The sequence below is a fragment of the Vombatus ursinus genome, unplaced genomic scaffold (assembly GCF_900497805.2).
Source record: "Vombatus ursinus unplaced genomic scaffold, bare-nosed wombat genome assembly UNPS02014816.1, whole genome shotgun sequence".
Lineage (NCBI taxonomy): Eukaryota > Metazoa > Chordata > Mammalia > Diprotodontia > Vombatidae > Vombatus > Vombatus ursinus.
This window is the reverse complement of record NW_020954594.1, coordinates 14,437,058-14,462,626: the sequence shown is the minus strand read 5'-3', so window position 1 is coordinate 14,462,626 and position 25,569 is coordinate 14,437,058. Positions and strand designations below refer to the sequence as shown.

Sequence of the window (25,569 nt, the reverse complement as noted above, 5' to 3'; positions counted from 1 at the left end):
CTGCTTGTTGATTATAAAAAAGCATTTAATTTAATGGAGCAAAATATAGCTTTCAAGGTTCTTCTCCAATGAGGTGTCTTATCCATAAACCAAAATGATGCAAGATTCTCTGAGAAATGTATCAACAGGGAAACCTTGTCCAATTGCTGCTTGATCATTACTATCAAGTGTGGCATAAAACAGAAAGATGCATATTCACCATCACATTTGAATTTTTCCAGCACACAGTCAAAATAGTAAAGGGGTCCTCTATAGAAGGTGAGATCCTCCAATTCTTCCTATTTGAAGGTATCACTTTGTGTGCTTTAAATACATCAAGTCCTGGAACACTGTAGAATGTTCTAGTTAAGATTATAATCACCCAAAAGAGCAGAGTCTAACTATGCACACAGGAAAAACCAAGTGGGTGAAGAATGCCTATGTCCAGATTATGATAGCTAGTTGAATGGAAAACTCATAAAAAAGATCCATCAGTACATATATCTTGGGCAGCAATTCAGATGAACAATAAACTGAACCTAACGTTGGCCTGAAGATACAGGGCTGTTTTTCAGAAGTTGTGCAGTGCTTTAAACGACCCCAATTTTCTACCTCAAAGCAGATGCTATTTTAAAAACAGCAATATTTTTTACAGTATCGCTGTATGTCTATAGATAATGGAGGAGAAACTTTAAGGCAGCATTTTAGTTTACTTACTTAAATCTTTTTTAAAAAATTCAACCAATAATATGCAGTGGGATCTTATCTTCTTTGTCACTTTTAGGCAATTATGACTGTAAAGACATGGTCTGCTGCAGATTATTATTTGTGAAAACCTGGCAATTCCCTTTTATACCCCTTGAATAGTATGTAGATTATTCTCACAAAATTTTTATAAAGATGGGAAAGTAGGTATATAGGTCAGTAGTTATTGCTATTCTTTCAATTACTTTTTTTTTCCAGTAATAATAAGGTCCAAGATTTTTTTTTTCCCAAGTCTTTGGTGTCCTTCCCCATTTTAGATACCTTGAGAATTGTTCCCTCAAGACCCTCAAAATTGTGTTGCCTCCAGCATGAACTTCTTCTGAGTATACCTGGTCTATTTTAGTGGTTCTTCCCATCTTGTTTCCTTTAATGCCATTTCTAATTCATTGTGCAAGCGCATCAGGGATTGCAGTGTTAAGAATCCAAATGTGGTGGCTCCTTTTGTTTTGATGGAAGAAAGGATTTTTTAAGAGATTTTGATAGGTCTTTCCCATATTTCATCTGTCTGTGGTCCTTATTCAATTTAATCCCTAAATGCTCTTAAGATGAATTCATTTAACTGGGTCTTTCACTAAATTGTCTGCATACTTGTTTTTACTTATACCGCTTCATGTTTTATGAGGCAATTCTGCTCATAATCTTCCACCATTCTCTTCTATAATATTTTCAAATGAGTTAATGTTTTACACCTTTGGCTGTCATAGCTCTCTGTTTGGTAAGGAGAATGGCATTTGCTGACTGATGCGGTTGTGAAGTTCTTTTGGTCTCCTCTTTTTGGTGACTGATTTATAACAACTTCCTTAGGAAATGAAGTCGGTGTCGATGTCTGTTCTTTTACCCATTTCCCATTTTTAAGGGTCAATAACAAAATATTCAAGTGATAAAATGTCTTAAGGCTCTTATAAATCTTCCTCTAACCATGGTTCTTTAAACATGTGGCTAGTTAGACTGATGATAAATCCTATCACAAAGAGATTGTCTCGAAGACCTGGGATATAAGGTTGGGGAAAAAGTTGTAAAGAGTAATAAAACAGCTGCTTTAGAGCTTACAAAAGGAGAATATATAATTATGACAGCAATGATTACTTATGTGGTAGTAAATAGAAACCAGGAGTTGCCCAAATACTGTTCTTAACCTAAAATTAAAGTTGCACCAAAATGCTTTCTTTCTGTAGAAGTATTAGCTCAAGTTTTTATTTTCTCAACAACTTCTCATGACACTAATTGCCCTGAGGGCTACATTCCTTCTGCTATAATGTCTGAAACATGGAAAGAACTCTAAAAGCTGAGATTTTGGCTCCTCAAGGAAAAGGATATTTTGTTTAAAATGACCATTTGTGGGAAATTCTTAGGAATACACATTCCATTGATTTCAGATCTTAAGCATTTGCTGTTGTTTTTAAGGAAAAAAAATAAGCATTTCAGTTCATGCTTAAGGGCCACTAATGTGACCTTGTCATGGGAAACAGTGAAAACTAAAATACTTGCATTGAGGGTGGCTGCAGAATCTGTATTTCAAACACAAAAATTAAGTTTGATGGATATTTCATATGGCAGAATGACTTTTTAAAATTTTTGTGCAGAAAAAGGTAAAGTACTATCAAGAATAAATCTTTTTAACTCCCTATGCATATATGTACACTCAGTAACACCACCACCAGAGGACCTCTGAATATAAAGGTGTTGGCTTGTATAAACTTCTGACACTAACTAGAGTTATGTTGGCAGAAGAATAATACATTTCATTTTCACAAAGACCAAGGTGACAAGGGGAGGAAAGAATTGGATGTATCCTTTGAAAATTCTTTAAGGTATTACTGGCTTCTAACTAAACTTCTATGAGACTTGCCTATTTTCCATTTAGAAACTACAAAAGGTATCCAGGCTGGCAGCACTCGTTGGCTGCCTACTATAATTAAACAATTCTAAAATCACTTAACCTCTGTCTTTCTCAGATTTTTTTATCTGTAAAATGGGGATAATAATAGCACCTACCTCCCAGGGTTGTTGTAAGGTTAAAATGAGATAATATTTGTAAAACACTTTGCAAATCTTAAAGTGCTATATAAAAGTGATGATGATGACTTCATAGTTTGAAACAAGGATCTGGCAAGGGGAAATATTTTCTTTGATGCAGAGGGTGGTGGGAGGATGTGAGGTGAAGGTGCTGTATTCTGGGGAACTGTGAAAGTTAAGAAGAGGAATGAAGTATGACTGGGTTAATATAATTGAATTGGGATCATTTAATTTTTTTTAAAGGGTAGGAAAATGTAGTATTAAAAAAAGCCAGGCCTTACATTTGTCTTCAGTTCTCATATTTTATGAAATTCCTCATTTTCTATCTATTTGCACTTGTCCTCCACAGGCTTGTAATAAAAACTATGCTTTTGGCCTAGAAAAAGAAAATTAAATCTAGGGATGGAGGTGAGGTGGGAAACCCTCTTATTTGGGGAATGAAGAAGAAATTTTTGTTCTATAAAATTTTAGACTGTGACTTTGGGTAAGTCACTTATCCTCTTTGAGACTTATTCATATAAAGTAACAAGGCTGGAGTTTTATACCTATGACTATAAACTACCATCAGTAACTTAAAGCATGTTTTGTAAAAGCCTTTGAAGAGAAAGCTTCTATAGAAACCATATTACACTATTTTCATGCTATGAGAACTTGGAAACCACAAACTATACAGAAAAATTTAAGAAATAATGTGGCTTTTAAAAGTATGAAGCAAACCTAACATATCAATGGCTGGGAGTCAAGGTATGGCAGCTGGGGCAACAAACTCAGATAGACGGTACAGGCCCTAAATATAACTCTGTGTCTACCCGTGAAAATAAAGAACTGTTCAGAAAAGGGGAAGAAGATGCCAAAACAACAGTATTAACAATAATAATGATAACAATGACATATTTATGTGACATTTGAAGGTTTACAAAGCACATCCCTTACAGGTAGGTAGTGGAAATGCTAGTATCTCCTTTTTACAAATTAACTTTGTTTATACGGCAGTATTATTACCTACGTGACCTTGGGCATGTCACTTCATTTCTTTGTGCCTCAGTTTCCACAACTATAAAACGAGGGGATTGGACTATATGGCCCCAGAGGTCTCTTCTAGCTCTCGATACATGATCTATGTTACAAGCAAATCTAGAAAATTCACATCTAATTAGAGCATCAGCAAACACATAACTAAAACCCAGGACCTGAGGTGGCCTGACCTTTTTAATTTAGGCACTTGACATTTTTTCTGTTTTTGTAAGGGTTTTTTTTTTTTAATCCCTTTGCAAAAATAACATTGTCTTCCATCCACATTTAGACTTATAACAGTTGTAGTAAAGAAAAAGCATGGTTGTCTTAATACAACTTCTTGTCGAATTATATGTAGAGTAAAAATGACTTTAGTTTGGCTGGTCTCAAAATAATAAAAATGTAATGAGGTTTTAAATATGCTAATGTTTTGATACTTAATAGATCTATATCATTGATATAAATCCTCCCTCCCACAATGCTGATCATAATCAATCCTTCATTTTCTCTCTCAATACATACAATTCCTCCCATAAATCCTCCACAGAAGATCTACCAAAACATGCTAAATGTTTTCTCTAAAGACTTCAGTCTCTCAATATTTTATGGTCACTGACTTTGTCTTGGGCTTATCCATCTGTTTTTCTCTCACTACATGACTAGCTCAGTTCGTTTTCTGACTATCTCTCTGATGGTGTCTTCTATGTCTACTTCTTTTACACGTCATCTTTGATAATATTACAGCCTACTTACACGTAATATCACCATCACTATTGTCATCAGATACACATATATATTTATATATACACATACACATAAATATCTATCTATTTATCTATCCACATATTTAATTATTCCAACAACTCTATATGGTAAAAGACTGAGCTATTCAGTTATTATTATCTCTATTTTATAGATGAAGAAACTGAGGCAAAGAGATAACGACTTGCCTTGCGTGATGCTGCTAGTGAGTATCCTTCCACTGTTCTATGCATCACTCTCAGCTTTAGTGCTTCAGAGATTTTGACGTTTCATAATTATCTTTCTTTACTTGAACAATTCCTTACTCCTCATCTTTGCCATTTGAATTACTAGTTTAATTCTAATGCCACATCAAACTGTGCTGATTCCTCTAGTCAGTAATAACCTTTTTCTCTCTAAGACTTCATATAATGCTTTGTTGGTACTTCTCTCAAGCCTTAACTATGTATTATTTTAGTCACATTCTTCTACTAGGCAATAAACTCTATGAGGGCAGAGATCGTGTCTTATCTAATTTTGTATCTCCCTCAAGAACTAGCACAATGCTCTACACACACCAATTGCTTGATAAATGTTTCCTTAATTGAATTAATATTGGATAATAATATAAAAATTAGAACATATATACTAGTGCCTATGAAAGATCAAACACTTTGCCAATATGGATGCAAATTGAAGATGGTGGCACTGAAAGTGTCCAGTTACTTTAATGGTCTAAATAACTTCTCTAATGCTACCATTAGCTCCTATTGAGTGCATTTTTAAGATCAGGGGAAAAAAAGCACAGTGAGTAGTGCCAGCTGTGAGAGGGACTGTTGTCCACTCCAAATTACAAGGAAATGGTAAAATCTTTTCATACAGGCCACTAAACAGATGGTAAGACATTTCAGTCATTATGGATAGGGGCAGAATTCAAACCAGCAACCCAGAGGTGAAAGGTTCTATATCCAATTATAAATTCCCAATTCCCATAACTGCTAAGATGCCTAGAGCTATGTATTTTATTTATAACAACGATGTATTGTAAAAATGTATTTGATAATATAGATAACTTCATGCTTCCAAGTTAAATCAAGGAATGCTTACTGTAATGTTCTTTTAATTTTACTGCATAATCTTTTGTTCATCTTGATTATCCTGACAAAAATAATCAATAAAAATTAATACTCAAATTGAAGAGCATATAACATGTATAGAAACAGAAATCAAAGGATTCAAAAGGGATACCTGGGACATCCGTAAAGGTTTCTCCAAGTACAGACACGTGGAAACTTAAGCCTGCCTCCTGAAGTCGCAGTAGTGACCTAAAAAAACTTTCTGGATCTTTATCATGTTCCCTAGAAACAAATACATAGAATATACCTTGTGTTATCTTAGTATATACATGTTAGGAAAAAAGTATTTTATTCATTACAGAATCAATTCTTATAGTAGTCTATTTTTGGTAATAGGAGCTTCTGACATTAGAACCTGAGTTTTTCCCTCTGACCTTTATACATTATACCATCAGTCAAGTTTGGTTTTTGGTTGTTGTTTTTTAAACCTCTATACACCTATCACTCATGATCAAAACCTAGTGATATTGCATTTTTAAGGATTTTTCTTGCTTTTTCTTTTGCAGACAAATTTCTTACCCTTTCAAATTCTAAAGGCCAAATTATAGAAAGCTAAATACGTCTTCCATTTCCCTGAATGGAAATCTCTTCAGACTGGGCAGAGATAAAAAAAAATGACCATTTTAGGCATCATCATCATCATCATCATCATCATCATCATCATCATCATTTCTATACTGGTCATGGGAATAGACAAAAGATGTTTTTTATCTTCCCGATCCTTAATTCTCCTCTGTGGAGGCAACACAATCAAGTACATTTTTGGAAAGAAAGAACAAAAAATACCAAAGTGTAATTCTGTAAATAGGTATTTTAGTTATAGAAGGCATCTGATTCCTTAGTGGACTGGATGAGGCAAAAATAAATTGAGAGTTTCTTCCACCTCCTACCCCATCCTGGCCTTGGGCTTTTAAGTTGTTAATTGGAGGGTCTTAAATACTTAAAAAAAAAAACCCAAACCTTTAAAGTCTGCATATATTTATAAACTCTGCAAAACCTTAGATTAAACCATTTGAATACAAATAATTCCTTCCTTTAGCAATCTCAAAAACACTGGAAATGCTTTTTAAAAAATGTTAGCTGCTTGTCTGTCTTCATGTAATGACAGAATGAGAGGTTAAAGGACACACAAACGAGTAAAAGTTTCTCTAATTCAGTAAATCAAATTAAAATGGAATGAGTTATTTTCTACATTCCAAGGTGTGAATATTACAGTATTTCTTGTGTTTAATTACACTGTTTTAAATTATCTTATTTCAGACAGATGTGGACCAGATGTCTTTAAAATATTTGTTTTTTAATTTATTTGGAATTTTCTACTCTCCTTCTTATTGTATAATAAAATAGTGGCTCTATCGCCAATGGCATTTATCCTTCCCATGTTAATGATGGAGAACAAATCTGCAAGTTGATCAAATCACTCTGAGATATGAAAATTGTGTCATTCAGGAAATCTTCAGAAAAATGACATCTGCAACCCTAAATGTGTTAATTTATAATTTAGTCAATATTTTTGGTGTCATGAATTAAAACAAATGCATCTACTAATTAACATCTGAAATCACATTTATAATCCTCTGGGATTATGAGGTCTTATGGAATCATATTATTTTAACCAGTAACTCCTTAAGGTAGAATCATATCCATTGCTCCATAAGAAGAATCAGGTTTGTTTTAATCTCAAACAATAATGAAGAATGCAGTAGCAGAAATACCATCACTCTTTAGGACAACATTCACTTGGGTGGTTTTTTGGAATGCTTCTCATAAATACTGTCATATTAAACGTGAACAATGACTTAGAGGACTCAGAAAGTATATGGGATACAGAGCTCAGCGATATGAATCCAATAATTACTGCATTATTTAATTTAATTTTAAATTTATCTTTTACTGAACTATGATTTCATTGGTATGGTCTGTGTGAGGAACTCCACCAATGCAGAGGGGCCAACTTATAGACTTATAGAGTTGCTTGAGGACATTAAGAAGTTAAGGGACTTTCCCGGAGAGCCACATTGACCACATTTATTACTTATACCAATACTTTATTCTTTCTTATGAGGCATACAGAAGGCTGTGGAAACAATGCTGGGATCTGGAGTGAGGCAAGACTTGGACTCCAATCTCACTTATGCATTAAAAAGATTCATGTCCATGGGCAAGTTCATAGGACTGCAGATTTAGAGATAGAAGGAAATTTAATTATTTTTTCTTTCTTAGCCTTTGTTTCCTTAGCTATAAAATGGGAAGAATAATATTTGTAGTCCCAGTCTCACAGGGTTGTTGTGAGACAAGTTGCAAGTGAGAAAATGTATATAAAGTGCTTTGCTATATAAACGTCTTTTGCTGTAATTATAATTTTAAAATGCTCATGTTTATAGGGTACTGCTCTGGATGCTGGAGAAAATACAAAGTTTATAATGTAGTGTCTGTGCCAGAACTCAAAATATCCAAGAGGTACAAGTCATGAACTAAAATGCACAATATTACAGGCTAAGTGCATCAGAGTGGTTCAAGAATCAATATCTCTGATAAAAGGAAGGATCAAGGAAGGCTCTGAGGTGGAACAGGCATTGAAGGGCGTGGCAGGAAGGGCACTTTAGGTAAGAGAAACAGTGTAAGCAAAGATATAGATGCAAGAAAGCAAATGATATATTTGAGACCCAGAGAGTTGTTCAGCTGGGGTGTAATGCAGAGTGCGCTGTGGGGGAGTAATATGACATAAGGCTGGAAAAGTAGGGTGGTGCCAGATTGTGGAGGGTCTGAAATACTAAGCAGAGAAGTAGGAAGTATTAAATTTCCTCAATAGGCAAAGGGAGTCAGTGAAGATTTTTGAGAAAGGGATTGACATGAACTGATAGATGCACTAGACAAAACATTCTGGAAGTGGTATGAAGGATGGAATAAAAGGGATTAAAAGTGAAAGAAGTACCTGTTAGTAGACTACTATAAATTTCAAGCAGGGGCTGTACTAGGAAAGTGGAAGGGAATTGGGGGTGGAAGGAGAGAAGTTATGGTAACTTATTTGAAGACGAATGGGAAGAATTAAGAAAACATACACACCAAATTTTCTAACATAGGAGAGTGTTATTGATTGTGCCACTGACAAATATCATAGTAGAAAGAACAGGCATGAAGAAGATTGTAAGCCTGGTTTTGGATATGTTGAATGCTAGCATGATATTTACGTAGGATGTTCAGTAGGCAGGTAGAGATGCAAATCTTTTATTCAGAAAATATAGATTTGCTAAATATATATGTGTATGTGTACACACACACACACACACACACACACGGTAGTTGAAATTTTAGAAGGAAATGAGGTTGTCAGATTGTAGAGAGAGAAAAACAGATGGTGAAGACTATGTCCCTGAACATATTTCAGCATAGAATATGGGCTGGCTATGTTGTTCAACCTGAGGAGAGCTGAAACACCTTAAGTAAGCATCACCATCCTCCAGAGATACAGTTCTATGCTCTGTACAGACCTGTGCCCCTGAGGAATAACCACAATGCAGGGTTGGAAAGAGGATTAGGTGTTAGTGAAAGAGCAGAAGGGCTGGGATAAGAACCAGGAGAGGATAGGAGTGGTCAATACTGTAAAAAAAAAATACAGTGGTCAAGAATGATTTTAAAAGGCTGTTGGATTTGGTGATAAGGATGCGACTGGTGACCTCTGAGAGAAAAATGTTAGTTAGGTTAGTAAGGGAGAAAGCCCAATTACAAGAGGTTGAGGAAGTGGTAGAATTGGGTATAGACAACTTTTCCAAGAAGGTTAGTAATCATGGGGAAGAAAAGAGACACTAGTTGGATTGGAGTGGAAGTAGAGAAGGTGGATGGATGATGACAGTGGTCCATGGCTAATGACTGGAAGGATGTGAATAATGAAAGGAAAAGGGGATAAGAGGCCTAGCATCATATAGTAGGGGAGAAAAAAAATAAACAACAGATTTGGAATTGAGTACCTTGGTTCAAATAGTGGCTATGGGACTACCTATACGACCAAAGGGTGCTCCGGAGAGGCAGACTTGGGCTCCACATACAGAAGAGCTCTTTACAGTCATGCAAAAATTGAATGTGTTGTTTCATGAAATAGTTAGTTCCGGCCACTGGAAGTGTTCAGCTCAAAAATGAGAGATGACGGTCTATCTGATATGGTGGTTGGGATTCTTTTATAGGAGGTTCTACTAGATTATTTCTAATGTCCTTTTCAATATATCCTTCTGTGAAACAAATTTTAATATCTTTTAACTAGTATTTAGTTGTGAGCATTATAATAATAATCACTAACATTTCTGTAGAACATACTATGTGCTACACCCTGTGCTAAGTATTGTACAGTTATTTCATCTGATCCTCACAACAGTCCTGTAAGGTAGATGCTATTATTATCCCCATTTTACAGCTGAGGAAACAGGCAAACAGAGGTTAAGGGTTAATTGTCCAGGGTTACACAATTAGCAAGTATTTGAACTCATGTCTTCCTGATCTAGATCTGGTGCTCTATCCACTGCACCATCTAGCTACCCCTAGGCATGTCCAGTAGGAAGAAGGAACTCAATCAAATTGAAAGAGATTTTAATCCAATAAATCTAACACAACTGAATCCAATAAATATTTATTAAGCACCTATTATGTACAAGTCACTCAGAAAAGAAAAAAAAAACTAACAATAATCAAAATCATCCCTGTCTTCAAGTAGCTTAGTTCTGGGAGATGTGGGTGGCGGTAAAAGATGAAAACAAAGAAGACTATGCATAATACTTTGAGGAGGAAGGAGAAAGGCACTAACAAAACACTCCAAACATTTTATGATTAAAAAGACCAAAATAGACATGAATTTGTGAAGGAAATGCTACAATGCTGTAAACGGCATGTCTTATTTTCTATAACCCAAAGAAAATGATGTGGTTTTTTTTTTTTTTTTGGCTGACATGGAAAACTCCTATATGATACAGTCTCCCTTACTCAGCAGCAACTGCTAAGCACACCAGATTGTCATGGCAATGATTGTGGAGGAAGATGAACACAATATGGAATGTCTGTTCTGTAAAGAGTTGCTCAAAATGATGTGTTCTTGTTGTTACATATGCTGCGTTTTTTAGTTTTATAAACAGTATTAATTATGCATGTCTTCTTTTCTTAAAGGGTCTAACAAGCAGAAATGAATGGTTCTATCCACTGCCTTTCATAATACAGCAGAAAATAAGAAAAAGTTAAATGTATCAACCAAATTCTTGCAGCTTCAGTCTTTTACTGTTTATTTACTTAAGTCTTCAACTGTCAATTCCATTAGATTCAAATATGGCCCTAATTACATAATTCAGGAAGAACCCAGGCTGCTGACTATTGCATTATATTCCATTGTTTCCTCAAAAAGCGGGGTGGGCATCCCAAATATGACAGGTTCCATGAACCATTGATCTATTATATATTAGGAGTAATTGATTTCTGGTAACTAATGGCATAGGATATATTTGTACAAGATGACAATCAAATTAGTCATGAAGTATATTGGTTATTTCCTTCTAAGAACATCTTTATAGTAATAATGGCTAGCATTTATATGTCACTTACAAAGTTTTATACGCGCATACACATATATATATACATGTGTATACACACACACACACACACACACACAATTTACAAGGCCAAAAGAAGCAAAGTGCTACTTGAAGCCCGCAGCAGTCAATGCAGCTGAAGATGAAACTATAAGTAACAAACTTTACTAGAATAAACAAGTAAAGTTTCCATATACCAAACCTTCAAAATTTAGAATCTTTCAGTGGAGTTAATTTAAATATGTATAAATACGTATTTAAATATATTATAAGAAAATATACTTAAATATAACACATACATATACAATTAATCAAATCCTACACAGGTAATCCCTGAGTGATTGTATATATGTTCCTTACAAACAAATGGCTACCACAAAATGTCTGCTCAGCTGGTTAGCATATTGGTTATAGGAACCATCCTGTTCCATTTCCAATGCTATAGCAACTATGGCATCGTCCAACTAAGTCTTCATTTAAGTTACTGAATAAAATACTAATGCCAACCTGACGGATTCTGGTGGCTTTCCAGTAGAAAACCTCCTCTAGGCTGACTCAAGGTCACAGACAAAACTGAACAGGACATGTGAAGAAAATCGGTCCAAGCCCCTCATTTCATAAATCATTAATAAATACTGTTTTGGTACAATCATTCAACTAGCTGGGAATTCACCTAACTGTATTTCATTTAACCTATGCCTCCCTACCTTGTCCACAAATGTTTTATCAAAATCTAGATATGCTACATTTGCATGTCTATATTAATGCTCTGACCTATTATCAGTCCCGTAACATGAGATGCTTAGTGAAATGAGATGAGACTAGCCAATGAGATAACCTATATAAAATATTTTGCAAACCTTAAAGCACTATACAAATATAAGTTATTCTTATTACTGAATCCATTCTTCTTCACGGAGGTTACCATTTCCTTTTTGCAAAGTGTTCTAAAACCTATTTAAGAATTTTTCTAGGAATAATTATAAAGATCACTAGTCGATAGTTTACCCTATCCAGTTTCCCTTTCATGAAAAGTCAAGAGCATTTTCCCAGCTCCAATCCCATGGACCTTCTGGTGTTCTTTGTAATTCCTACGAGATTACCCATAGCAGTTTATTGATCATATTTGACCCCTTTTTTAAAGCACACTGGGATATAATTTGCTTGAACAATGTGACTTAATTAATTCAGTTCAGTTAAAATATCTCTACTACCTTTTTACCTGTCCTCAGAGATCAGTTTTCCCCTCCTTTTTTTGTTTTGAAGATAATTTTACTAGTAGAGAAGATAGAGCAAAACAAGATGGATACTTCTACTTTCTCTTACATTAATTTATATCTTTCCATTCACCATATTCCTTCCTTCTTCTTGTCTCCCAAATTGGTTTTTTAAACTTTTTTTTGCCTCTTGCATTTTTCAAAAATTTTGGCTTTGATTAGACTTTGGATTCCCTCATACTCTTTTTTATAAATCCACCTCTCACTTGTCCACGTTTTCATTTTTTGTGCCTCTGAACTCATAAGAGAACTCCCTGTGCAGCCATGTCAGTTTTTTTAGACACATTTCTCTTTCTTCCTCATTGGAATAATTTGTAATTAGAACACTCTCTTTTGGAGTCTCAGACCATGAGATCCTACCCATTTTCTCTCATCGTTTGAAATCCACTTTCATTAAGTTAGGGCACACACCAGACTATGCTCATCATTCCATTTGTTGACCGCCATAAACAACAAGATATTATGGCCACTTTCCTCTGAGGTTCCCATAATTTTCCTTTAACCAAGCAATTCCTCCTTGTTAAGTGATTGTAGTGTAGAATAAGAATGAAGCATAGAATAAGAGTTAATATATTCACACTTCATCAAATTTAAAATGAAATTATCAGCAGTCTATTCCTCATGACCTTAGCTTTTATCACAAAGAGGAGACTTATCTGACAAGCAGATATCGGTTCAGGTAAAGTCCCACATCACAACTACAATTCACCTCCAAAGTCAGTTTTCTGATGTGGATCATTGATTTTCTTCAATGGACTGCAATAACTTTCCTTTCTATTACTCTGTATTCAAGTATCACACTTTTATATGTATACTGTGAAATTTAACAGTTATATGCAATCTAACATTTGTCTGCCCAACTGGGTTTTAAACTCCGTTATGGTAAGGGACAATGACTTTTAATTTTATTTTATTCCCCATAAAGCTACAAAGAACTAAGTGTATAGCCATAAGTCAATGACACCTATTGACTTGTTTTCTCTTCATGCATTTCCCTCATACAAAAATCCTGAAAAGAAAATCAAGAAAAGTGTGACTTACATAAATTGCCAACAATGCTTACTTTTTCCAACTAAAACAGCAACTAAGCTGTTAAAGAGACTTTTGTAAGCCACTGTCCTTTTCAAAGACTAAAGGTCAAATTAAATACTTGGCCAATCGTTGGCCAAAGATTGAAGGAGAGAGAAAGGTAGCCATTACTCATTTCAATGCCCTCCAACCCAACTGCTGGGGGTACTGGGTGGGAGAAAGGTTGGTCTAGAGGCAGGAGACAAACTTCTATTGTAGCCCAAAACAGATTAAAATGCAATTGGGAAATGTTTAACAAAATAAATAAAAATACAATACAGCATAGATAACGTTAATTTGTAATTTTTTAAGTCAACATGTGGCTTCAGGGAATCACTACCGGCTAGACTATGACTCAGCGATGAGCTAGGGTTTCATTGACTTTCTGGACACTAGTTCTTTAGGGCCAAAATACAAATGCAAAATTATGAAACCTGAACAGAAAGATAACTTTAAGTGCAAATATATCCTTTAAACCAAATGTAAATCTTCTCCTCTTCTCCCTTCTCTTTCTTTTTTTTCCCTTCTCTTTCACACAACAAAACAAAACCCCAAACAAAAACAAATGAAATATCACTTAAAGACATTTGCTCAAAATATTAGGACAATGTAGAGGGAAGGGAGAAAATGTTAGGACATCTGGATTCTAATTATATTTGCCAGTGATCATTATAAAATTCTGGATGAATCACTTCTTTTTAGTAAATAATAGTCAATAATTCTTAGCATTTATATAGCACTTGAAGGTTTGCAAAGTGTTTTTACAAATATTATCTCATTTCACCTTCGTAATTACCCTGTGAGGGAGGTGATTATATGATTATGCCTATTTTACAAATGAGGAAAGTGAAGCAAAGAAATATTAAGTGACTTGCCCTGGGTCACACAGCTACTAAGTGTATGAGGCCACATTTGAATTCAGGTTTTCCTGATTCCAAGTCCAGCGCTTTATCCCCTGTGCCAACTAATTTCCCTAAGTGAGATTTCCAACCATTAATAAAGGCTGTTTAGGTTCTTGGTGGGTCAACGTTTTATTATCTATTACTTAATAATACTTCATTATCTAGAGAAAACATCAAGAAGAAAAAAAGGAGAAATTATTCATTTATGTAAAGTATACCGAGGAGAGATTTGACAAAATAAATACTTGCCTAGAGGATAGCATATAGGAGAGGTCATGCTATGAGATAAGGTGAGAAAGGTGGGCTGCAGCAAGATTGTGGAGGGCCTTATATTCAAAGTTAAGGAGTATTTGTTTTATGTTGTCAGCACTGTAGAGCCTCTCAAGATGTTTGGACTTTATTAGAAATATACCTGTCTGGTGGCAGGAGAGACAGACCAGATAACTTCTTGAGATTCTCCCCCCCACTCCCCTCCCCCAGTTCTATTATTCATTGATTCTTACAGTATCTCACAGAGTAGCCTGGAAACTGAACTTCTAATCTGTTGTTCTTGTAATATAGCTATATGAATGAATTTTGTTTCTGCTACTGCTTTTTCGCGTTGGACTCCAATTTTCATAATGAAAGCTTCCCAAGAGAGCTCATGCCATGTGTCCATTAAATTTATTTATATTTATGGTAGTAAGATTACTATTCTATAAAAAGAAAAAAAAATCTTGCATATGCTCTATGTAATAGAATGGTAGAGTCAATTTTATATTTTTGGTATTTTTATAAAATCAACTAACATTTCTTTCAAATTTTTTCCAACTTTTTCCAACTAAGCTTCACTTTTGCTTCACCACTTGTCTTAAAAGGGAGGTACTAGGGCAGCTAGATGGCGCAGTAAATAGAGTACCGGCCCTGGAGTCAGGAGGACTTCAGTTCAAATCTGGTCTCAGACCACACACTTGACACTTACTAGCTGTGTGGCCCTGGGCAAGTCACTTAACCCCACTGCTTCGCAAAAAAAAAAAAAAAAAGAGGTACTATGGGGGATTTTAGGTATCAAAATAAAATACATCAGAGTTAAGTAAGCAGAAAACTAATATCCATAAGTAGGAAAATATTTAAAATAATAAATAAAATGTAAATTAATAATAAAACGAAGCCCAATTTGATCTAATTATCATGACTTATTTTGACCCCAATAAGAATCTTCTTTTTTTTGGCTAGGTAATGGGGTTAAGTGACTTGCCCATGGTCACAGAGCTAATAAGCTAGTAAGTGTTAAGTGTCTGAGGCTGGATTTGAACTCAGATCCTCCTGACTCCAGGGCCGGCGCTCTATCCACTGCGCCACCTAGCTGCCCCTCAAATATGAATCTTCTTGTAAAATCTTCTCCTTAGATATTTGGAGTAGAATGGGTGAGAATCTTCTAGGTGTCTTTGGGATGGGTTTCCCCAATAGAAGGCTGAACTAACTGCCCTTAAATCTATTCTCACTTAAGTAGTTCTCTGCTTTTTTTTCCCTGCTCAGTATACATAATGCTGTGTACATTGTGTACTAGCGAATTCATACAAAGCAATCATTATCCTTTAGTTCCTTCAGTTAATTAATTGAGTTCCCTGGGCTTCAGTTTCCTCCTCTAAAATTAAGAGGCTAGAGTAGATGGCTTGGGAAGGTCCTTCCAACTCTAGCTCTATGAAGAAATGAGGAATGAAAGCACCCTCTTTTTGTGGGAGAGCTGGGGTATGAGGCATTTAGCTATTGTGGTTTTAAGATTTTGCTTAACAGTTTTCTTTTGCTCCAAAGGAAGGCTCCTTGCTAGGGAATGAGGTGAGGGAACATATTCAGAAATTGCAATGATATAAAATCAAAAGGGTAGCTGGACTATCCCAATAGCTTTCAAAATTAGTTACCTTGTTTCTAATCTCTCTTAGTACATATAGTTCATTTGCCATATATAATAACTGCCAAAATAACCTCCCTGGAGCACAGGTCTGACTATGTTCACTACCTGATTGAAAAGTCTTCAGTCATTGACTACGCCTTTATATTTAGGATAAAATATAAACTCAGTCTGGTATCTAAAGCCCTCCACAATCTGGCCCCAACCTACCTTCCAAGATTGATTTCCTAATACTCCCCTGCATGAACTGTACATTCCAGACAAACTGGCCCTACACTGGGCCTCCAATCATTTTTATCAATGCCTTTGTAGAGGGGCCTAGATCATACCTTCTTGTCACTTCAACCTCTTGGAATCCTTATCTTTCTTAAAAGCTCAGCTCAGATGCCACTTCTAATAAGAGCCTCTTTTGATGCTGACCCTATCCTAAGCTGTTATTGTTCTTTCCCACCTCAAATTATTTTGTTTTTATTTCTCTACGAACAAAGGATTCCAGGACATGGATTGAGAGCATGAAGATACCACAGAGGCCAACTGGACCAACTCCCCCCTCCCTTTTTTTTTTTTTAAACAGATGAGGAAACAGGGTAAGGGAGGTTTTAAGAAGGTCTAAATTTAATTAACATATACTTGGATACTTGGTGGCTTCAATGCAAAGGTAAGAATATGGCAGCATGACAAAAATGTTGGAAAATACAGATTAGTAATGAGAGATATTGGGGAGGCAAGGGGGAGGGGCAAGGGAGAGAAAGAGGGAGAGAGTAGTGGAGGGAAATAGAGAAGGGGAAGGGATAGAGGGAAGAAGAGAGAGAAAAAGGGGAGGGAGAAGAGTGAAGGAGGTAGGGAGGGAAGGAGAGAGGGAGAGAGAGAGAACAAAGATTTGTTGACTATACATAAGTCTATATAATTCATTATATTCTATTCATTCTATAGTGAACATTTTCTTTGAGAAACTAATCTAAAGGCACTAGATATGGTGAGGACGGAATATCATCACAATAAATCAAACTGATCATATTTTAACAGATCGGAAATGACTTGTAACTCTTGTGGGAATCCTTCCAGATTCAACTTTGATTATAAAGTCAGACTATGTACTTGTTCAAGAAAATATCAAACATCATAAGAGGAGAAGAAAGAATAAAAAATGAGGGTAAGATAGAAAGTGCAGTTAAGACAACTCCAACCTGACCTATTTAAACAAGTTATTGATGACAAAAATAGGATATGGGAGAAAGGACATGTGCACTAATTAGAACAATTTCATAAGTTTAATCAGTGTAAATCAACTGCCACATTGTGGAGGCCAAAAGAGACTAAAAATCAACTTAGTCAACAAACACTTGATTAATCTGCTATCCAGAAAGCCAAGGGCAATGTCACTTCAGAATACATACACACATATATGATATATATGCATATATATATGTGTGTGTGTATATATGTGTATATATATATACTTGTTTATAAAATCTTACAGATGATCAAAAAAAACTAGACATCCTCTTTCAAATCTGAAAAGAAAACTATACCCAGATCTCTTAGAACCAGAAAGCCAAATGGAAATAGAAAGAATCTACTTGTTATCTCCTAAAAGAACCTCCCAAATCAAAATTCTCAGAAACATTATAGACAAAATTCAGAAAACATATTACAAGCAGCCAGAAAAAAAGTATCCAAGAACTAAGGAGCCACAGTCAGGATCACAATTTAGACCCCACAAAGGACTAAATCAGAATAAGTTGCTTACATTTTAATATAGAAAGATAATACATGTGTCCTTTCTGAACACTATCATCATTAGGAGTCATGGAGGAAATCTAATAAGACAGAAGGCTCTGGGTGTGGTTCAGTTATATCTTCTTGGTCTTAAAAGAATGGAAAGAGAGGGAAAGAGGAATACACTGAAGGTAAGGAGAAGGGAAAAGTAGGTTAGTGAAGATAATCTCATAATTGGAGTGCACAAGTGAAAGTCTGTACAAACAGGAAGGAAGATAGGGAGGCAGCTGATACCTGAACCTCAGTCTCATCAGAACTGATCAGAGGAAAGAACACACACACACACACACACACACACACACACACATATATACACACACATACACACACACACACACATAGCAGAGTACAGAAATAGATTTCACTCAACAGGGAAATAGGAGGGAAAGGGGACAAGACAGAAGGGAATTAGAAGGTTGTTAGATTGGAGAGGGATTAGTTTTAAGCAAAATAAACCTTAAGGATGTACAAAAATATTTATAGCTCCTTTTGAAGTGGCAAAGAATGGGAATCCTGGGGGTGCCTATAAACTGTTATATAGGTATGTGTGTATTTTTTTTTCTTTTAAACATGGTCAGTGAAGAAATCTTTTCCTTGATAACCATATTTATAACAGGGGTTTTGTTTTCTTTTCATTCTCCGTTGAGGGGTGGAGAGAAGGTCAATTTTTGCTGATGAAAAATTAATTAAAACAAATCTTGTGGACAAGGATGGTGAAAGATTATAAGATGTTATCATATAAAACAGAGTAGTAGTAGAAGTTAAACACCAGTTTCTAAAAAGTTTAGTCATAAATCCAACAAAGCAAAATAATCCTAAGCACAATTAAGGATAGAATTGGTAGAAAGACAACAACAGAAGAGAGATGGAAAAGAACTTCACAGATTTAGAGCAACAAGCTCTTGTCATTATCAATGAAAGTGAGACTCTTAATATTGCAGAGTACAGTAGAATGAGTACTGAATCAGAGGACAAGGATTCTACCTCCACCTCTGATGCTTACCCCCTCCATTGCCTTGGGCAAGTCATTTAACTTCCCTAGGCCTCAGTTTACTTGCTTGCAAAACAAACTCCCAGAAGATGCAATCTACAATAGGTGCCTCCACTTTCCCTCCTCTCACTCTTTAATCCCTTACAATTTGGCTTCTGATCTCATCATTCCACTGAAACTGCTCTCTCCAGAATTACAACGATCTCTTAACAGCTAAATGCAATGGTCTTTCCTCCCTCCTCATTTTCCTAAACCTCTCTGAAGCCTTTGGCACTGCTGACACCCTCTTCTCCTTTACACTCTCTTCTCTCTAGGTTTTAGGGACACTGCTTTCTCCTGTTCCTCTTCCTACCTATTGGACTGTTCCTTCTCAAGTCTCCTTTCTCCTCTAATCGTAGGAATCTTATACAGTTCTATCTTGGGCTCTCATCTTTTCTCCCTCTATACTATGTCATTTGGTGATCTCATCACTACACAAGAATTTAATTAGAACCTCTATGCTGATAAGCCTCAAGTTCACTTATTCTGCCCTAACCTCTAAATTGGCTTTCGGACATCTCAAACTGGATATTTCAAACTTGACATGTCCAAAATGGAACTTGATCCTCTCCCCTCCCCCTGCTGCTTTCCCTATTATTGTCAAGGGCAACACCATCCTCACAGTCCCTCAGGCTCACAACTTAGGTGTCATTCTTGATTCTTCACTATCTCTTAATAAATGTTTAATGACTGACTAAATATAGAATCTGAGGTTTCTTTTGGTTCCAGATCTTTGATTCTTTGATTCAAAGACAGTTTCAACTGTGCTCATAGAGGAGGTGGAAATGACCCTAAAGTCAACAAAGATGGACAAATTAACATTATCTATGTTGTATTTTTATTTATTTTGTTAAAAACATTTCGGGGTGGCGCAGTGGATAGAGCACTGGCCCTCCTGGAGTCAGGAGGACCTGAGTTCAAATGCAGCCTCAGTCACATAACACTCACTAGCTATGTGATTCTGGGCAAGTCACTTAAGCCCAACTGCCTTACCAAAAAAACCAAACAAACAAAACAACAACAACAACAACAACTACAAAAACATTTTCCAATTACATTTTAATCTGCTGCACTTAAAAGCTACATACCTGCCAGGAATTTGACACCTGTGATCTAAAGTATACAAGATCCCAAGGTAGTTGTTTGTTGATGATAAAAAAGCTTTAAAACAGAATGCCACCTTAACACTATATATGATAAAATACTTTGATGTTACAAACTAATTCGATATACTGACGGTATGTGCTTTCATTGGTGGAGACCACTGATATTATCTCCTCTAAGACTTAGTAGACAGTCTTTGAGTGTTATCATACAAAAAAGTTATCACTCTGCAGTCAATGAACACCTCCAAATTTGCTTAAGCTAATCCTTGGACAACAGATTTAATACTACGCCAGCAATCAAAGCCTTTTCAAACTGTAAGACTGGCAATAGGGCAAAATAGGCCAGGTTAGCTGCATCTTAGAGTACGTGGAGAGGAAAAAGGTGTAGGAAGTCTGAAGAGACAGGAAGAAACCAGGTTGTGGAGGCTTTAGATGCCAAACAGAAGTGCTTATATTAGATCTTGGAGGAAAAAAGGAGCCGCTGGAACTCCTTAGGCGAGGTACTGCCATGATCAGAACTATGATTTAGAAAAAATTACCTTAGCCACTGAGCTGAGGATGGATTAGAGTAGGGTGAGATCTGTGGCAGGGAGATCAGTTAGAAGGCTGGTCGATATGAGCCCTTGAGAATCAAAGATCACCTTCATTTCATGATGAGGCATTAGAGTAAGACGTTAGAGTAAAGGAACCTACCTTGATATATCCTTTTGATTAGGCACCTATGCCAGTGCCTTGCACATAATAGTAGTTGCTCACCAACTATTTAGTGAATAAATTAATGGAAGGATGAAGTAAACCAGAGAATATATTTCTGTCTCAGTATATTAGAACTTCCATAATGGTAACATATTTTTTTCTTCCCACAAATAATTTCATAGTTGAGAATCATCTATTCAATTTTACTCATCCTAATTAAGATTTTGAGAAATTCTTGTCTTTTTCCTCTTTTACTTCTACTAAAACATTGTGATAGTGTTAGAGGTGGGCCTAATACCTAACCCCAGTTCAGGTTCAATGTTGGGATGACATGAGACACTCATAAGTTATTGAATTGTCAACAAAGGGAGGTTTACTTTGCTCAGACCCAAAAAGGAAATGCCACAAAGATATAGTGACATTCAGCTTTTCTAGATGAGGTCCCCCTCTCTCATCTCCATATGGAAATGTGTCAGGTCAACAGGGCAGGGTATGGTGACTTCTATAATCTTCAAAAATCTACCAAGTTGAATCTACTAAATTAGAGAGCTCTGACTTCACATGAGTGGAACTTTTTATACCCTTAGGTGACTAGGACACTTCATCTAAGGAGGTAGAGGCCAACCAAGTTTCAAGGTCAGCTTTGATGCCTTTTAGAGAAAACTAATTACTACTGTAAAGAAATGGGAAGCTGATCTTATCAATTTACTCGCTTTTGAATTTTCGCCCATCTAATTCATTGAAAATATTTCGGTTAAAACTACATACCTCCTAATATTTAACCTCTATGTTATCCACAGAACAAATTCATGCTTTAATATAAAACATTATTCACTAAAAATGAGAGGCAGGCCATTCATTCAATAACAAAGTATTCTGATAAATGATGAGGATAATAAAAAAAGAAGTATAACACATAATTCCTCCTTTCTGGGAGATAAAATTCTACCTATTCCTCAAAAGTATCTTAGTCTTCTTTAATATTTTAATTCAATATATTTTGTAAATTTAGTAAAAATAACAGCAGTGAATAAAAAAGGTATACCTTTATAGGCAGATTTAACAAACTGAGTACAAATAAATGAAAGACACAGCCCTGGCAGGAATTACAAGATCAACCTACACGAAATGTTAAACAGCATGACGAGGCTGTCCGTGATTAAGTGCCAGAAGCAGTACAGGAAATAAATACTATAAGATTTCCCATCTTAACCAGCAAATTGCCCTCACTATCATCCCTACCCTTTCTCTTCTTTTCAATCCATCTCCATCTATGGGTTCTTTCCTTATTGCCTACAACCCAACCCATGCCTTACCCATTCATAAAACAAACAAAAAAACAAAACAAAACGAAAACTTCACTTGATAGGACTATCCCAGCTAGCTATTGTCCTCTATGTCTCCTTTGTAGCTAACCTCCTAGTGAAAGCCACTATCAGTGCCTCCTTTTCCTCTCCTCTTCCTCTCTCCTAAACCCTCTACAATGTTCTGTGACCAACAGATATTTTTCCTCTCCAAAATCATCAATGATTTCTTAATTGCTAAATCTAATGGACTTTTCTTAATTCCAGTCATGCTTGACCTTTCTTCAGCTTTTGACACCAAGATCAACTTTTTCTTTTGGACACTATCTCCTCTAGGTTTTCAAGATATTACACTTTCTTGGTACCTGATCTGTCAAAAAGGGTCCGTTTCAGTCTCCTTTGCTGACTCCACTAAGGTCACACCTAGTAATTGTGTATCTCCCAAGGCAGTGCCTTGGGGCCTTCTTCTTTCTTGGCGGTTCTCATCAGATTCCAAGGATTCAAATATCTTATCTATGTCAATGATTACTAAATCAACATTTCCAGCCCGAGTTCAGTCACAAATCTCCAACTGCCTCCTATAGAACCCATTATCTTTCCCCTTCCCCACAAAGGCTTGCAACCTTGGTGGCATTCTCTCTACTCCTCACTCTCATTCCACATATCCAGTCCTTTACCTTCACAAAATCTATTGTATATGTCCCCTTCTCTTCATTCGTAAGGACAAAACCTTAAATTAGGCTCTCACCATCTCTGATCCAGACCACTGTAATAGCTTTCTAATTGGTCTCAAGTCTTCCCCACTCCAATTCATCTTTCATTTAACTCTCAAGGTAATTTTTCTAAGTCACAGGTCTGATCATATTACCACGTCCTCTGCGCTCCCCCCTCCCCCCAAATCAAATACAAACTTCTCTCTCTGATGTTTAAACCCTTAACAATCTGGTGCCTTTCTACCTTTCCAGACTGCTTAGAAGGTATCTGTTCCCCTTCACACATTTTATGCCTTTGCCTTGGCTGTCCTTCCGTGCTTGGAATGCTTTCTTCCCTCATTTCTGCCTTTTATTCTTCCTGGTTCCTTCCAGAGTGTGCTCAAATCTCATTTTCCACAGAAAGTTCTTCCTTGTCCTCCAAGATACTAATGCCTTCCACCTTCATAAATGCTGTATGTGTTTTGTACGTGTCTAAATATTTTCAAGTTGTTTTCTTCATTAGCACATAGCCTTTTGAGAGTATGGCTTGGGGTTTGCTTTTCCATTTGTTTATTTGTTTTCTTTGTATCCCCAGCACTTAGCACAGGGCCTGGCATATTCCAAGTGTATAATACTTGCTGACTGACTGAATGGATAAGGAGGTTTAACATTTTTTGTTTTCTTTGGCAGATAATTTACAGTTGTCTTCTTACTGCTTGGTATATCTGTCCACTTTAAATCAAAATATATATATGTATATACATATATATATATAATAACAAAAAATGTGGATTAAAAATTCAAGATTAGTGAGGGACTGTGTCTAGTTAGTGTATTTTTCAAACTCCTTACTCCTCTCTGCTGTTCCTCCTCCCTCCATTCTGCTGCCTGCCACTTGGCTGTGTCACTATTCAACAGTACCTCTTCCAAGTGGGGAGAAAGGAGGAGCCAAACTCAGATTAATTCATTTTTATCACAGGGTAGCAATTTTAATAAGTGGTTTGGGGAAGAAGGTCAAAATGAATTTGTACATGAGGTTTTGGGCTAATCAGTTGATTTTAATTTTCTAAGCTATACTCTGGGTCCATTATAGGAGGTAATCAGGAGTTGGCTGCATCTTAAAAGGGATGTTAGGTGGAATCATTGCATGCAATCTTCAACAGTGAACTGACTGGCCATGTGGCAGTTTGAAAGGTAAGAAGCACCTCACACCAAATAACAATTCTGAAGCATATCTGAAATCAGATTCTCCTTAAATGAAACTGACATTGCTGAATTGATGGTCATGGCAGCCATCTTTTTTAAACACTGAAATAATTTGTAATATTGACAGTGTGGGTGCCTGATGTAAGAGACTCAAGAAAAAAAAGTCTTCATCCAGCTTTAGCAATAATCTAACAATCATAAAAAATGTGAAGGGACATTTGGTAGCCTTTTATAGACTACATTTACAAGGCAGATGCTGCTCCTTAGAAGTGTTTGCTCTGTATCTCAATTCCATTTTTCTGTACAGTGTGTACTTGTTTTGAGAAAGCTGAAAATGAAGATAGAAAAAGATAATGACTTTATTTAGTCATTTCTCTCTCTAGAGATGAGTTGAATGAAGTCAAGAAGTAAAATCTAAATCCATTTTAATTTGAAAGGGATGTTTGGCCAAAGTCATATGTTAAATAGTAAAGTTCTTTGTATTATACGCCATAAAATTATTTATTATGATGATTTGATGATTAACTTTATAAAGGATCAAAAAGTTTAACCAGATGTTTTCTACAAAATTATTCTTTTCAAAATTTCACAATATTGTGCTCTATACTGATCTCCATAGAGGGGACAAAGGGGTGCCACCTTTGCTCTGATGCTGATACCTATTTATTAAGTACCTATTATTTGCCAGTTACTGAATTAGGCACAGGTGATACAAAGATACTTAAAACAGACCTTCCTCTTAAGCAGTCTGCAATCTAATATGTAGTAGAGGAAAGAAGAGAAAAGTAAAGTCATGTACACAAATAACTGAGATAGAAAGGAAAATGTGTTAAATGGAAAGGTGAGTCCTGGTAAAATGTTATGAACAATCTCAGCATTTTTAACTGCTGAAGTCATGAAAGGCTTCATGGAGTGGACAACACCTGAGCTGGATGGACTTTGAAGAACTCAGGGCCTTCAGCAGGTGGGGGGGGGAACAGCATGTCTACAAATAAGTAAATAAAAGATCATTTAAGGAAGCGAGCACTAACTGTTCAACTCTGCAATCTGGTTTCTGACATCATCACTTAACTGAAACTGTTCTCTTCAAAGTTATCAATGACATCTAATTGACAAATCTGATTTTCTCAGTCCTCATTTCTTGGATTTGACACTGCTGACCACCCTTTCCTCCTGGATATTGTCTCCTCTTTGGGCTTTTGTAACATTAGTCACCTATCTATCTTAATGCTCCTTCTCAACAACCTTTGAGGGCTCATCATCCACATTACATACCCTAATTGGGGATGTTCCCAAAGATTTTTTCCCAGACCCTGTTCTCCCTCTACATTCTCTTATTCTCTCGCTCGCTCTCTCTCTCTCTCTCTCTCTCTCTCTCTCTCTCTCTCTCTCTCTCTCTC

General features: G+C 36.0%; 1 protein-coding gene across 3 annotated transcripts in view; it reads right to left on the bottom strand.

The window, feature by feature from the left end:
* The window catches only part of GTDC1 (glycosyltransferase like domain containing 1), a 355,035-nt gene that overhangs the window by 25,897 nt on the left and 303,569 nt on the right, over positions 1 to 25,569 (bottom strand). For all 3 annotated transcript variants that reach the window (XM_027835651.1, XM_027835649.1, XM_027835650.1), the window contains one exon: positions 5,764 to 5,873. In XM_027835651.1, coding sequence (XP_027691452.1) covers positions 5,764 to 5,873 — 110 coding nt within the window. The remainder of the gene's footprint in view (positions 1 to 5,763; positions 5,874 to 25,569) is intronic.